Consider the following 15,551-nt stretch of genomic DNA (forward strand, 5'->3'; position numbering starts at 1 on the left):
ACCCAACTCATCTACCGTGAAGGCTAAAGTAAGACCTTTAGACATTAATTGTTGGTCATCTTTGCCAACACGGGGCAATCGAGATCCTTGTTTCTGGGCGCCTCCTCCTCCAGTGGCAATCTTCAAGAACGAATGGAAGATAGTTTTGCACGCCGCTGACTAGATTCGTCGGCGGCCTTCTTTCGAGCATCGAGTGCCTTCCTTTCTTCTTCCATATTTTTCTTTTCAATTAATAACTTCTTATGCTCATCTTCCATCCCGACTTGTCGACCTGCAAGGAGGCAATGATAAGAAATCAACTCGTCTTTTGGTTTCAGCTCCCGTGAGGGGTTTCTCACCTCTAATGGTCCCCATGTCCCTCTTCCAAGCCAAAGGAGGAAGAACATGGTTGGTTCGAGCAGTTGACTATGTCATTAATTTTTCATTGAGAGGAGCCTTCCCGTGCCCCTTGGCCATTTCTCAACAAGGGTTTCGGTAGCGATGACTACCACACACTGGAAGTGTGCTAGGCGAGTGCTCTGACTACCACCATTGTTGCGGGTGGCGAGACAACTCTCACGACTCCTCGTAAGATAGTATGGACGCATGACATGATGAGCGTCATAGGTGAAGCAATATACTGTTGTTGGTGTAGAGGTCGATATAGATGTTGAGTGCGGGGTCGGCGTTGAGTCAATCTCGCCGCAAGAGCCAACGGAAGATGTAGTTGTAGATTCCGAAGTGGCCGATGGTGATGTCGACTCCGTATGAACCAAGAAGATTGGATCCATGAGGAGGCTATAGCCCACCAAATTGAAGTGAAAGCGGAAACTTCCGAAAGTCATCTCTTCTCCCTCGTGAAAGGAGGCAAAGGCCGATCGCACGGCCGACGGGTGTATTCGTGAAGCCATAGATCCATATCGGATCGATTCTCCGAAAACAGACGAGTTGAAGATTCATGGGATAGAAACTGCAAAGACATATATACATCACGCAGACTTCCCAAAGATGGCTCCAATTAACGTCGGGGTAACCACGGTAATGCCCATACGTGATGGACTTGAGTTTTGGGGAATAAGCAAGATGATGGTATCGACGGTGTACAAGCACATGAAACAGGGACAGATCAAATTTTACCCAGCTTCAGGCCTCCGAAGGAGAAACCCTACATGTTGCTTGTTGCTTGTATTGATGATGAGATCACATAAATCGACAAGATTGGCTATGGCGAGGTTTATCTAGCGTGGCTAGGGTTTGGTGTTTCGTAGGGTGTGTGTAATGTCTTGCATAGATCCGCTCGAGAGGCCCCTCCTGGACTTCATAAAGGAGGCATGTCTCGAGTACTACATTATCCGAGTCGTGGACAGATTAAGAATTGATTTTTCCTTGATTGATACACCATGCTCCTGGGCTTCGAGTGCTTTATAGCAGCTATCTTCTCTTGGGCTTCAAGGATCATCATGTGAATTTCTCTTGGATCACACTATGTATGTTAGTATGAGGTATCCAATAAAGTATGCCTACATCACTCCCCTCTTCACCATCTCTTTGGCCAGCGATTGTTCTTGTTTTTGAGAATTCAACACTTTATTGATCAAATAATGTCAATATAAAGTTTGTTGTGGATAAACTCCGGGAACAAATCACGGAAGAAAACACCACCAAAGCTTTCACCTCTACGAGCTAAACAATGTGCTGCATTATTATGACAACGACTAACATGACGAAAAGTCACCAAAGACAAGGGCGCATCTAGGGTCTTGATGTCCTCAACCATCACTCCAGCTAGCGATCGATCATGGATTGGAGAAAGAATCCGTTGGATGATCGAGAGGCAATCCGACACCAAGATGAATATGTCCGAACCTTCTTCCTTTACGAGGGAAAATGCACTTCTAATAGCGAGTGCTTCAACAATTTCCAAGCACCGTGACCTCATCAAGTAATTTGCTGCATGCGGTGAGAAATTTACCATTGTGGTCCCCGATCACGACGCGTGCCCCTATCCGGGAAGAAGAAGAGAACAAAGCTGCATCAACGTTAATGACAGCCGGCGGCGGAGACCAATATGTTGTTGAAGAAGAGGTCTCACGTCTATGGTCGGTAGGAGTCTTGAATAGATGCAACAAGATCAACTTGATATACACTTTTATTTGTTCCACAAGGCTGCTTGGGTGCTTTCTTCTCTCCGCATTACGAATGCCATTGTGCACCTCCCATATGTGCCACACCATAATAGCCAAAGTGACCGCTTCTTGGACATTTGATCTAGTCAGAAAGTTCAAAACCTAGGATTTTGGAGTTGAGAAGTGCTTGCTGAGAAGATGAACATGATACACTGTTGTAATTGCTCGCCAAACTTCAACCGCATAAGGGCAAAACACAATCGTTTGTATGGCACTCTCCTCTCTATTGCAAAACAAGCATGCATCGTACGCTGAGATGTTGCATCGTCGAAGTTGAGATTCACTAGAAAGAGAGTCATGTCCCAAACGCCAAAGAGTAATCTTCATTTTCCCCGGGGCTTTGATACTCCATAACCTCTTCCAAAGAGTCTCCTCAACAGTGGAGTCTATAGACAAACCACGTTTACTCAAGCTTTGCCGTGACACAAACTCCTCAGATCTCATCAAATTATATGCTGATTTTCTTTTTGAGGGAAAGCCTTCCTGGCAGATTATATTAATTTGGGTAATAGGGATACATCATTCGAAATGACATCAACTAAAAAATCAGGTCCAGCCGCTCTACTAGCTAACCTATCTGCCGCCATATTCGCCTCCATAGGGCAATGCTCGAAGATCACATCCACAAACTCCCGGCAAAATAAAGTGCAATCTCCAAAGATAGCTGCAGCTGGTCCATATGTGTTGCCGCCACTTTTCATAACTTCAATGACTTCTGAGCAGTCTGAGTGCACTATCAGCCTATTACATCCCATTACGCCCTGCAACAAAATTATAGGCTGATTTGATCGTGTACACACCGAGCTTGGCGATTGTTCATCTTGACACAGAGTTTTGAGTCGGTAAAATCCTCTTGATCGAAATAGGTGCGAGACCTCGATCCAGCCCGTGCATCCTCGCCACGTTAGACGTTTATGTGGGCCCTTCTCGGCAGCCACAAAATGTAGGTTATAAAATGGAAATAAAAGTAGACATCGGCAGGATAATTGAGTGCATTCCTATTAGTAAGGCTGTCAAGGGTTAATTTGTCACATAAAATCGATTTCTTGGCAAATAAGCATTTTGTCCGAGCCATTCTTGCCCAGCAAGTAGTAACCCACTACAGTTTTCTTGGCCTTTCAGATGGCTTCATTAGCCACCGCCGAGTTGTGAAGAAGCGATCTGATCAACGGCAAGGTCGGTGATGAGCCTGGGCTACCTGAGCAGGGTGTGCGTCAGGGTGGTGCAGGCCGCCGTGCGGGCAGAACAGCCGGCGTCGACCAAGCCGCCGACTATTCCTAGGCCGTCGCTGGCGGCGCCCGCTCCTCACCGTCGGGCGTGGTTCTCAGGAGGCACGGCTGAGATGCAGGCGACGGCGAAGACAGCGGCGGCAGAGAAGATGAGGAGAGCGGAGAAGGACGAGAGCGTGATGCATCTCATCTGCTGGGGACCAGATTAGAGGTTTAGTCTCATGTTGATGCTGTCCTTTGATTGTGATTTTGAGTGCAGAAATGTAGATGAAAAATCGTCTTCCTATCTCAGTTCGTGGAAGTATCACTAGTTCTTAGCAGCATATGTTATCCTAGATACTCATTTAGAGTCTCTTTGGTTCACATGATATCTGAAATGCAGGAATAGGGTAAATGTAGGAATAATTAGAAATAGGGAAAACATGGAATAATATATGTCATGATATGTTGAATCATGTATCGATTTATAATTGAGAACAAGCAAGCGCGTGTATGGTTGGCCTATCTCAGAGCGCTCCACGATAGATACAATCGCGCGCCGGGATTAAGCGCTAGCTTCCTCTTGTGATTTCATTTGTCCACGTGTTGAGCCGTAATAGGCCACCGACAGATGGAGGCTTATCAGTTAACACCGCCCCCGCATAGCTCTCACGCGACCTCTCCTTCATCCTCAGGCGCCGCTCCCACCATCTCCCCCCCCCCCTCCCGATGGCATTCCACCGCCGCTCCATCGCCTCCCTGGCGCAGCGGCCGCTCCATCATCTCTCCTCAGGGCAATCTCTTCCTATCTATCACTTCTCCACCGATTCCCACCCCAGCAGCCCGCAACCTCTATCCAGGCCTCACAAGATCTTGTCAACCCCCAACTAGGTTGGGCAGAGGCCTCCAGCCGAGTCGGAGGAGAACACTACCACTGAGGGATCAAACCCTAGAACCGCAGGCGGCTGTGCGGAGGATTGAGGTCGACGATGGTGGTCGCAGCAGGTCATCAGCTCAGCTCGCCCTCTTCTCTCTCCCACTGCCCCCATCACCATCACCCTCTCCTTCATGCGTTCTTGCTCGTCTTTAGGCATGTGTGCGAAGGCTCGCCATGGACAATCAAGACGGCGGAGTGAGGCGCAGCCGCGCAGGTAAGGAACACGATGAATCTGATGTTATATATGTGTGGGAGAAAACGCGTTGATCCCTAATCTTATTCCCTTAGTTTCGCATTTGCTGTCCTACAACCCTGCTCCTTGTCGTCTGCACTGCGTAAACAAATGCTTTGATGAGGTGAGCCCACAATCCTTGGATGTGACTGCCAACACAGAACCGTACATGCCTCTCTTCCTTCTTTACTTCCCTCTGTTCTTGCTCAAATTGCATCCAGGTTTATTGAGTAGATGTGTGTTCTAACAAATTTTTAATTATTGATTGACTTTGCAGGATGCTTAATTGGTCTGACAATCGTATATTGCAAAATGTACAACTAGAGGAACATCTAGCAGCAAGTACTTAAGGTTGTATGTCTCCTAGGTGAGCTCAGTTTCCCCAAGTTCCTGTGATTCATTTTTCTAGGTGTCAGTAGTTAAGTGTTATTTTTTGTCTAGCCCAAGTTTATTTTGGTCTAGGTTAATTTATTGCTGTATTTTTTGGTTCCCTTCCTAATTTCCCAGGTTGAATCATTCACTATGAGTTTTAAGAATGGTTGATCAAATGGAGATGTTCAGCTCTAAGTAAAGCAGACCTTATGATGGAGAAGATATGTAGGCAAAATTGCTGGCACGATATTGGGCATAGCTGATGCAGCATAGGTTATTTTCTGTTCAAACCATATGTACTTGCATCTTGGATGGATACACATTTTTTTTTGAACTTTTTTGAACCAGGAATTTTTTTTTCAGTACTGAAATTCCTTCGCTGATGCATTTAAAAAATGGACATTGTTGCAATGTTATGTGCTGGTGGTCCCTGGTCCTTTTACAACCTTGAGAAAGGCTGAGTAATGAGACATAAGAAATTTATAGCCTCTTTATTTCTTCTCAGGGTATGCTTCGCTAATTTTTTTCATGGATTTTATGTTTGCAACCTGAATGTTAGAATTTGGAAAATTAGCATGGGTCATGAGATTGGAAAATGGATTTTTTTCCTATACAATTGTGTTCCAAACAATGTAGATACAGAGTTATAAAAAATATTTTAAATACTATATATCAGTATTTTCATTTCATCTATATATAAGCATACTCTTTTAAATGTTGTCATTTATATATTCTTTCTATCATTTTCGTCTATTTCATTGAATTATTATCACCTATATTTGTTTATTTCTATGGTGGTTGAATGATAGAAGGTTTGTCTGTAGGTTGATGAAAGTTGCATTAAACATGATGGACATCGCCCACAATGACATTGCATGTGTGATGAACTTGCCATCTCATAAGTGGGACAAGACCAGATAGTTTGTTGGCGAGATCAGCGATGTGATTCAGGCAAATTAAGGGTGCAATGAACCATCTGGAAATGTTCAGTTCTCAAGTGTACTCACAAGTAAGTAGTTACACTGACATAAGATTTTGTTTCAGATTCTGTATGACAACGGCGCAAGGAAGTTCTGGATACACGTCGCAGGTGCCCCTTGGCTGCCTGTGGGTGTTCGTGATGTGGGAGCAGGGTGAACTCCACACATAGGTCTACATTGTGAACCACAACCGAGTTGACATGGGCCTTAAAAAGAAGCTGAGTGACCTCTGCGACGAGGTGCGGTTGCGCTCGAAGAATGCCATCAAGTATGGCTTATTTGACAACCACACCAAATACGGTATGTACACCTATAATATTAGAGCACCTTTAAGATTCAACTTTCAGACCTCAAGATACCTCTGTCACAAAAAAGGGAATTCAAATAGCTCAGCTTAATATTGGTTCCATTTTGCACAGGGTAAAGCAGTCAGGAGACTGTCGATGAGCTCAACACAAGGAGTGGACGAGCTGAAGAATGAGCCTCGGTTTCCAAGCTTAAGCAGAAGAACGTTGTTAGGCTTCTTGGTGTCTGCTTGGAGTACCAGAAGCGGCTTCTCGTCTACGAGTACGCCTCAAACCAGAGGCTTATTTCAGTTTGTATCTCCATCTTCTCTTCAGTGTTTCATGCTTTCTTAACTTATTTCAGTTTGTAGATACAATAGTATATATTTTCTTGTACAGATTTCATGTAATCGATATAGGGTAGACATGGCTAATTAACTCAATTTCATTTGATTCGCAGCTTTATAAACATCTAACTTGTAAATATTACCACTTATGCCAGATTTATTCCAGTTAATGCAGGACTCTAATCAATGGTTAGGATTAATTATCTATGAGTTAAATTGTGTTGTTAATTTAGATTGGCCAGCTAATGTGTGCATCCTACACTGAGTAGCTCGGCCTGGGCAGAACCAGTCGTGATCTAGAACTGATGTCCTCCACCCTATTTAGTTAGTTGATTGGTCAATGCATGCATCCAGCCTAAAACTAAAAGAGAAGCAAAGTTTCATCTCTGGAGTCCGTAAATAAGGTCATAAGTTGAATTGCGATGGATCCAGAGCAAAGTTTCCTACTTGGGTAATATATGACCAATCCTGCTTTCACATGTTGCATTGTGTTGTCCAACAGTTTATTTTTTTAGGCTACACTGAAGTTGCAAAAACTGTTAATTCGTCGACTTAAACTTTGGTTTAGCAAAAGTGGTTTTAGATAAAACATCTAATGCCCATGGATGTCATAATTATCTAGCAAATGATTGTCAATATACTGTTTCAGTTTTCGTATACAAACTGCTGAGTATAGTGTTATCCAAATGCCCACCATCATTCTTACCTATATTTGGAGCTATACAGTTTTTATCTGTTTCAGTGTCGTTTAAATTATAGCATCATGTTCTTCTGATGCTGCTATTATATTGATTCGTCTGCTTATGGATAGCTCCTGTAAGTGCAGATATGGTTGGTGACCTGGAACGTTGGCGTTCTTGGCCTGGTCACGCTGTCAGGCAACAGAGGAAGAGGGGCCTGAGAAATCAGAAATGGACAAACATGTACAACACATTTTTCAAGCTGAACTTGCCAACTTGCATGTGCTCTTACATAAGAGCAGATCGCAGTACTGATATCAATCTCCACGGCGTTACAGATCAGCCTGAAAGGTGAATATCTAGGCGTGGACTCAATCACCAGAAGCTTGTCCGTCAAGTGCAGCAGTGCCAGCGGCGCACGGCTGTTGAAATGGCACAATGCTCCTTTTCCACTGAACTTCACATCTATTAAATGTTTTTTGCTCATGTATCTCTGCAGGCCTACTTCGGCATGGAGGCAACGCTCTGGTGACCCTGTACATGGCAGTATGGGTAAGGGCCAGATCTTGGTGAACGGCCACAGCGCAGGGATATGTGTGAAGAGTTTGCAGGGAAGTGGAAAAGCGATGTCAGTTCATCATAATACATTAACTGGTTTTGTAAGTTGTTAAACCTGCAAATACAATGCTCAGACGTTGTGATTGGAGTGCACTTGGCCGGCGAGGAGGTGCTTGTTAGACCATTAGACATTCATGTACATGCTCGAACCTACTTCCAGGATGTTCGATTATCTATTTTTTAAGATGGCCGACTAGGATGTCCACAATCATGGCATGTTGCTATTTCATATTTCCTGATCTTTTATATATCTTAGATATGGTTGTGCTTCGGTGTTAGCTTTTGTAAGTAATGAACTATACTCTACTGAAGTTAAAAGAGTCAGTCTATCAGAAAGAGACACGGCCAGATTGGTGTTCGGATGTTATTTGGGCGTAGAAGACCAGCAAGGAGGCGCCCCATGGGGCGCCCCAACCACTAGTACAGTACATTGTCATCTGGTTGCGTTGCAGGAAGAGCATAATAACTTTTCTGAAGTATTGTGTATATGCCATAGTTTAATATAAACAAAGGAAATTTACATTAGGTTGCATGCAAAGTAGACCATAGAAAAACTTCCTATGAACTGAAATCATACTAACCAAACAGGATCTACAAGAAAAGTTCCTACGAAAGAGGTCCTTAAATTTCTTTGTTTCTATAGTGCACATAACTGGACAATTTAATTCGCAACTGTAAGCTCGATCTTCACTGGGTGTTTCTTGAGATATTAAACGGGATGCATCTACGAGTTACCACATATAATCAGGCGATTTTTTTAAAAAAGGCCTCAATTTTGAACAATCGATTTCAGATAATCAAAATGATTTACAGCATTAAACTAGTATACAGGAAGTAGAAATGTTGCAGCATATACTATGTAGAGTTAAAAGAACAACTACCACAGAAATATTTAAAAGATCCAGCAACGCTAACTTTTCAATTAATAGAATGTTGAAAATGTACAGGGTTAACAAGGAAATGGACTTATAGAAAACATAGTAAAATTCTATGTGGAATAACTTGTGTATTTCTATCCAGAATCTGCTCTATACATTCCATACTTAATATCAAATTTTAAATTTAACAAAATTAGCTGCTCCGCACCGGCATCGCTTACTTGAAGTATTGTAAACTGTTACAGTACGATATTTAAGATCAAAATGGATATGCAGCTCAGCTGAGATGAGCAATGTCGATCTCATCAGGGAGCTTGAACGTATCCGCGGCCCCAAACTTCCTCCTGCCATCCTCCCACTCATCCTCGTCCCCAACACCATCCTTGTCTTCATCGCCATGGTCGTGGTGGTGGCTATCATGACCGAGCGACGACAACGGGTCACTGAAGCTCTTCGACTTGCAGGGCTCATTCGCTAGCATGGTCACCTGACCTAGGCAGGAGATCTCCACAACGATAGTGTCGTCGTCCTTTGGGAGGGGCTGCTTCCATGGCTCCCCATCGACCCTCATGAATGTGTGGTCCGCCGCACCTTTGTGGAACTCGAAGCGGATCCTGTGGGCCTGGTTTTGCAGGATATCAGCATGAGATAAAATGAAAGAAGAAAAGAGTTCTGAAGCAGAAAATTACACAGCAAATTATTGCGTCGCAACAAGCAATCATGTCTCATTTTCAGTTCTGAGATGCCAAAACGATGGTAGGAGGAGCGGAAGAAGCACTCTATACCTGTGCAAGGCGATGGCCGTGTCCATTAGGAGCCAGCAAAACCAGCCCATGCCAAGCATCACGAAACCCAACAACCTCAAGAAGACCATCATCAACGTAAGGCGCTGTGAATTCCCTCTACAGATTGTCACAGGAAATATGTGAATCATATCAACACGCATCAATTGACAGGGCATGTCGTATGGAAACTCACATCTTCTGCTCTTCTCGTGCCAGGTGTGCCCCATGGATTGAAACCTCCGGAAAAACTAGGCAGATTGAGACAGACGATCGACCGAATGCTGCGAGAGGTAGAGTAGCACAGATAAGCAATCTACTACCCAAGAAGATTACTAATGTTGTCATGATATTGGTAGAACCCAAATAGAATTTATTTTTAGTAAGGTAACGGAACAGAAGGAACAAAGTAAGCAAAAAATTCCACATACTTGTATGATATCATACTCTAAGCCCGTAGGTTTAAATTACAATGTACAAGAATAAAATAAAGTGTGATCCACTGAAACTGAAAGGCATCAAAGTTTACCTGTGATGAATTTGTAGTTCTTCCCAGTGGCCACCAGCTCTTTTCATAACCTTCACCTTTGCAAATTGAGGAATATTCCTGGAACAAAGCATTCTAGCTTATCAATAAAAGATAAAAAAGGACCAAACTGTAAAAATAATTAGCAATATCCCTTTGTAACCTAAAACTGTCCAGAATAAGCTGATGCCTAAATCTAATTAAACTAAAAAGTTTGGTACTTGGTAGTGATCTAGAAATTGGAGTTAACAGAAATGGATAAATTAGTCTTGATGTGGTCTTGTAAAGTACATTCTCTCCCCTTCCAGTTTATTCGCAGAGATCACTTGGAGTTCCGTGGTCTATCTTTATAAAAAACTCGAGGAACATCTTCTGGTCCAGATCAGATACACTCTGTCTTCACAAATGAAAGTAAATGACACTATAGGGATTTCTCAATTGAGTTTCATGGGCGAAATGGTCCACCCAAAAGGCTCTTCTGATCATAAAGTGGGACCATACTCATACTTGAACACTCTTATTTACGTGTAGGCTCTCTCAGCACAAAGATCTCTTGGCTTTGATGCCATATTGAGTTGCATGCCATAAAGAGTCTAAGATGATGAGGAAAGGTCAGCATACTTCAACATGTCCAAAACATTCAAAATAACAGGTACATATGCGATTAAGAAGATTATATAAATGCACGATAAATGAACAAACTACCTCGAAGACGGATGACTTAGAGATGCACAAAACCATCCTTGTTTAAGTCCAAGCTTAGCATATGCACCCTGTATAGATGATTGCATTGACAATTCCCAAGACTAAGCATTCCTTGAATGACACTAGCTGATGATTTGTCTAATCAACTGAGGGAAAGGAAATTATCTCCTAAGAATTAAAAAGACACCTGATTGGTCATCTGGTTTTTGAATTTCTCTGGATTTCTCTTCCTTTCAGAATGAAATGCATAAGACACTTCTGCATCCATCCCTGCAACATGTAAATCATGATCAACACGTATGACTTACCATTTTTTGCATTAATATATGCTTGAGGGTTCACTGAAGAAACTTTGGAATTTAGTATCAGAAGTGATAATCAGATAGGGCACTAAACAGCTGGGCTGTTGATGGTACATATTCCTCTGTGGTTCATGTCAGAAATTAATTAGGCAGATAAACATAGAAATCATTACCCATACTGAAGTAATTCCAAAATCCTCCGCGGAATGTGTGGTAACCTTCCTGGAGGGAAGAAGGAAAAACAACCAGGAAACATTGAATTAGATTTAGTAACCAGATGTCTTACTTTGATGCACATATCTAACAATAAGAAATACTTGCATAAAGGCATGCGTACCACATCGTGTGAGTCACCACTTGACACACGGTGGAACGCATGTAGTGAATGAGGCAACTCTAAGGGAGCAATGGGTTCACATGGACCTTCCTTTGGAGCTCGCATCCTCAAAAGTAGATGCCAACTGAAACATTAATGTGACCATTAGATTGCACAATTATGCATGCATAAGATGCAGATTACAGACATAAACAAATGAAGTGGCGATTCTTAAGTTACTTAAGAAACAAGAATCAGCTACTCCCTCCGATCCATAATAAGTGTCGGGGCTTTAGTTCAATTTAGTCCAAATTTGAACTAAAACCCCGACACTTATTATGGATCGGAGGGAGTACCTTATATAGATTACAGCAACCTCGAAAAAAATAGATTACAGTCCAAATTTGAACTAAAACCCCGACACTTCTAATGGATCGGAGGGAGTAGCTTATATAGATTACAGCAACCTCGAAAAAAATAGATTACAGAAGCATGAGAAGAAATGAAATGAACCTTGAAGCATACTACATTATTGTTGGAAATGTTGACAGTTAAGCAGTTTTTTAATCCTCCAGGCAAGAAATACATAAATAAAATAATATGACTTATAAACATTACATTTCAGGCGGTACCTATCAATTTTAATCTCTTTTGCGTGTTTCACAAGCCCAAGGAACGATTTTACAGCTTCTTGGTCTGTAGAAGGATTTTTCTTTCCCTGAAATGTAGAATTCAGAATGAGTTATAATGCTTCCCTACATACAGAAGCAAGTGTAGACAAGTTCCTCACGGGAAACAAGCTTGGGGTGAAAGAAAGAGCTAAGTCAGTCGGCGAATAGCATTAGCATCCAAGCGGCTAGAAACAAAGGGGATCAAAGAACTTTTACATCCACCGTACGTAACTTAGACGACAGAAAACAATAAAACACAACAATGGTATCACGCTATGCACAGCACTAGCTCAGGCATCAGAAGAGTGTAGCCGAGTCACCTTCTTTCTGCCACCTTTCATCAGGGAGAATAGGTAAACATGGCTTTTATCTTTTCTGTTTGTCGTAAAACTTGAAGCACACAAAATCATGAATGGAATATGTTTTACATGCATAATGTGCACAATAAGTTGACCACCTACCCATCCAAATGAAAATGGAAGGTTGTTTCCAGTTCCCAGAGGTACGGTAGCAACTGGAGGGGGGTGGGAAAGCTTAAGATCGCTCACTACCCCAAGCAGCCAACTCGCTGTACCATCGCCGCCTGCAACCTATCCAAATTTATTCAGTCAACACATGAAACAGCAGGCCTAGAAAGGCATCATCTTAGCATGATATATCTTGAAGATGTCATCACTCACAATTAATCTCATCGTCCTCCAAATTTGAACAGCGAGAATGTCCCCCTCAATCTTGAGCCTTTCAACGTTGACATACAAACGGCGCAAAACCTTATCCGGAGCCTCTTCTGACAGATCAATAACCTGAAGAACAACATAATGGCTCTGACAACAATTCCAGAACTCAAAATGCTACTAGGATCTTCAGAGAGCCAGACAAAGTACCTGGGCTTCATTGAGAAGCTCACGGTATGTGGTGATCAAGCTACTTCCAAGTTGGCCACCAGATTTCGAGTTGATGAACACTAATACAGGACATTGTGGAGCATGATCAACAAGCACCTGTTGGGCATCTGGTTTTAAAATGTAATCTGGAATACGGTACTCCTCCAAAGGCCCACACGGCTTAGAAGAAGAATCTCTAGGGGTGTCTATCTCCTCTTCCATTCTGCAAAACAGGTCTACACATTTAAATGGTTTAGTTCAACTCAGCAGACTACAATGTAAATATATAGTAGGATTTCTTGCATTTATCGTCAAGCAAATAACGAATCAAACAAATTCACCCAAAAGAATAGTAACGAATTTCAGGGTACATAGACCACAAGGGCGTGGAAAGGGGAATTGAGTTCAGTCCTAGGTAGGGCCTTAGATTAACCACAGTCATGAGATTTATGATTTATCTCCCCGAAGCAATATATTTCAAATATTTATTAAGAATTAGCAATCCAATATATTATTAATATAAGAAAACATGAGTCTAAGAGATCTAGAGCATTTTGACCTTCCATCTTTCTAATTGTAAAGCTAAAATGAAAAAATCGTAATTATCATGTAATGTAAGGTTAGAATTCTAACATGTAAGAATGCTGATATCTAGAGCAGACATTTTTTTTTCTGTAAATGCTGATACCTTTGTAGATAACAATCGATTCTCCAAAATGCAAGCCTAAGGATACTAAACTATTTCCAATTTGTTTTGTACCCTTTACAAATAAAAAATTAGCTTCCGTTCAATCATTTGATAAATCAATTAAATACAGCCTTAACCTGTGTATCAGAAAGACGCCAAAAAAAATGCCGCAACTTGTCGGTTCACCCGATTAAGCTGTGTAATCAAGATCAGAATTTACAGAAAGAAAAAAAAATCAAGAACAGGATGCATCAATTCCCGCGGTGTCATCACAAAAGGGCTACTAAGATGAGATCATCATCCCCAACGTGCTCATGGTACAGGGAATCGAATCAAGAAATCTAGATAAGAGTAATTTTAGCGCGCGCGCGCCAGGCGTCGGGCTGTTTACCTGTGATCCCAAGGTTTGGCCTGTACGGGCTCCGCGCGTCCGAAAAAAGGAGTGTGCGGCTGATCCGAAGCTCCGATTTGGAGGGTATTAATGGGTGGAGGAAGAGGATGGTGGCGGGAGCGAGGGAGAGGAGGAGGGAGAGGGAGGAGGAAAGAGAGGCGCTTCCATTCGCTGCCCGGTTCACCTGCTTCTCAATCGTCTGCATTGTTCACACAGAAAAAGTCAGCACTGAGTTTTTTTCTTAAATCCGTTATTTTATATCCATGGGCAAAAACTAGTTAGACTTTGTTTGACTTGGCGGTGGATTACCAAAATCTCGTTCGATGCTTTTGCATATTTTCATGTTTGTTTGACCCGCTTTTGTCTACTTTTGTGGCTAATTTTAGACAATGAATTATAAAATAACGACAATTTAGTAAGAAGTCGTTTGAAAGTCAGGCTTTCATTTCATTTGTAGCATTTTGAAATGTCATTTTCATTATAATTCCAGAAATGGACACTTATTTGGTAGCCACGGGAATTGCAAATGATAGCAGAATTCAATATTAAATTTGTAAATGGCTTCCATAGAGAAATATAAATGACAGGTCTCAGCTCGGAATCGTATTTACCCATGGCCTCATTTTGCTGGATTTATTAAATGAAATGACGGTCCAATTCTATGACAACCAAACAACCCACCCATAAAATTCCAAAATAAACTCCAAAATTCCAGACCCAAATGATAGATACCAAACGACTTCTAAGAGTTATGCTATGGCAAGTGTTTCACCATGTTTAAATCCCAATAAAGCATTATATTGTATGATAATGCATGATACTTCGAAAAGTGATTTTGACTCCCGAGTTCCAGGGGTCTTGCCATTAAAAAAAAGTATTTTTACAAGTTATTAAAAAAATATGAAAATAATTCTGGAGCTTGTTGGTGATATATCCCGCGATCATGCAAAATCACAATCCGAAATTCTTTTTATTTTATGCTAAACAAAAATGACAAAATCTGATATGTTTTGGAGATTTAAAAATGACTAATCAGATCTACACTTTTGTTATTTTTGTGTAGCCTAGAATATAAATCATTTGAAATTGTTTTTAACACGTTTGTGGGATACATCATTAACTATATACGATTTTTTTCAGAATTATTTAAAAACTCAAAAATATATATTTTTTTTTTAAAAAAAATAAGATCACTGGTGCCAATGTGCACAAAATCTCTGTTGATGATACTTACTCTATGCTACTTGGGCATTACGAGAGGACTTGGTTTACCGTAAACTCTGCATTTTCTGCATCTTGTTTAAGCGTGGAGTAGATTGAAACCCGGAAGCGCAGCCAGTTGAACGAAATCCTTACACACACCCCTACAACTATTAACGTTTCAAAGGGCTTAAATTCTAAGTTAGAGGTGTCAGCCCGGAGTATAAGTCTTCCTAAATATAGCTATTCTCAAGGTTAAGCTGGGCCGGCCGTATGTCGTGCAGAGCTATTCTAGCCTTGACTTCACCTCCAAGGGGATGCGTCTGGCATGTGCACATTTGGCAAGCAGCATACCCGGTGTACCTTGAGAGAAGAGCATAAGCCC

At 41.8% G+C, this 15,551-nt stretch overlaps 2 protein-coding genes across 16 annotated transcripts; one reads left to right on the plus strand and one right to left on the minus strand.

Annotated features, from left to right (window-relative positions):
• The first annotated feature begins 4,085 nt into the window (after nucleotides 1–4,085).
• LOC124688516 lies at nucleotides 4,086–8,034 on the plus strand. Of its 14 annotated transcripts, none has more exons than XR_006998565.1 (8): nucleotides 4,086–4,524; nucleotides 4,599–4,666; nucleotides 4,820–4,909; nucleotides 5,050–5,187; nucleotides 5,739–6,194; nucleotides 6,314–7,448; nucleotides 7,544–7,556; nucleotides 7,705–8,034. XR_006998565.1 is itself a non-coding variant. In XM_047222212.1 (7 exons), exons 4-7 carry the CDS (start codon nucleotides 6,153–6,155, stop codon nucleotides 7,874–7,876), a joined length of 567 nt encoding a protein of 188 aa, XP_047078168.1. In that variant the 5' UTR covers nucleotides 4,088–4,524; nucleotides 4,599–4,707; nucleotides 4,820–4,909; nucleotides 5,739–6,152; the 3' UTR covers nucleotides 7,877–8,034. The 14 variants fall into 14 exon arrangements, 6 of the variants coding, with proteins under 6 accessions (XP_047078168.1, XP_047078161.1, XP_047078150.1 ...); XR_006998559.1 differs by having other exon boundaries at nucleotides 5,739–5,876; nucleotides 5,959–6,194; nucleotides 6,314–7,556; XR_006998560.1 differs by having other exon boundaries at nucleotides 4,086–4,378; nucleotides 4,464–4,524; nucleotides 6,314–7,556.
• A 677-nt stretch (nucleotides 8,035–8,711) lies between these two features.
• On the minus strand, nucleotides 8,712–14,167 carry LOC124688586 (diacylglycerol kinase 1-like). 2 transcript variants are annotated; one of them, XM_047222257.1, is made up of 13 exons: nucleotides 13,967–14,167; nucleotides 12,888–13,110; nucleotides 12,684–12,806; nucleotides 12,465–12,593; nucleotides 11,965–12,050; nucleotides 11,354–11,477; nucleotides 11,190–11,238; nucleotides 10,902–10,984; nucleotides 10,715–10,782; nucleotides 10,013–10,090; nucleotides 9,680–9,767; nucleotides 9,487–9,603; nucleotides 8,712–9,323 (listed from the first exon to the last, which is right to left on the minus strand). In XM_047222257.1, exons 2-13 carry the CDS (start codon nucleotides 13,107–13,109, stop codon nucleotides 8,979–8,981), a joined length of 1,512 nt encoding a protein of 503 aa, XP_047078213.1. In that variant the 5' UTR covers nucleotide 13,110; nucleotides 13,967–14,167; the 3' UTR covers nucleotides 8,712–8,978. The 2 variants fall into 2 exon arrangements, with proteins under 2 accessions (XP_047078213.1, XP_047078208.1); XM_047222252.1 differs by having other exon boundaries at nucleotides 12,888–13,123.
• Nucleotides 14,168–15,551: the final 1,384 nt, after the last annotated feature.

This window comes from Lolium rigidum, chromosome 1 (assembly GCF_022539505.1).
Source record: "Lolium rigidum isolate FL_2022 chromosome 1, APGP_CSIRO_Lrig_0.1, whole genome shotgun sequence".
NCBI classification, from domain to species: domain Eukaryota; kingdom Viridiplantae; phylum Streptophyta; class Magnoliopsida; order Poales; family Poaceae; genus Lolium; species Lolium rigidum.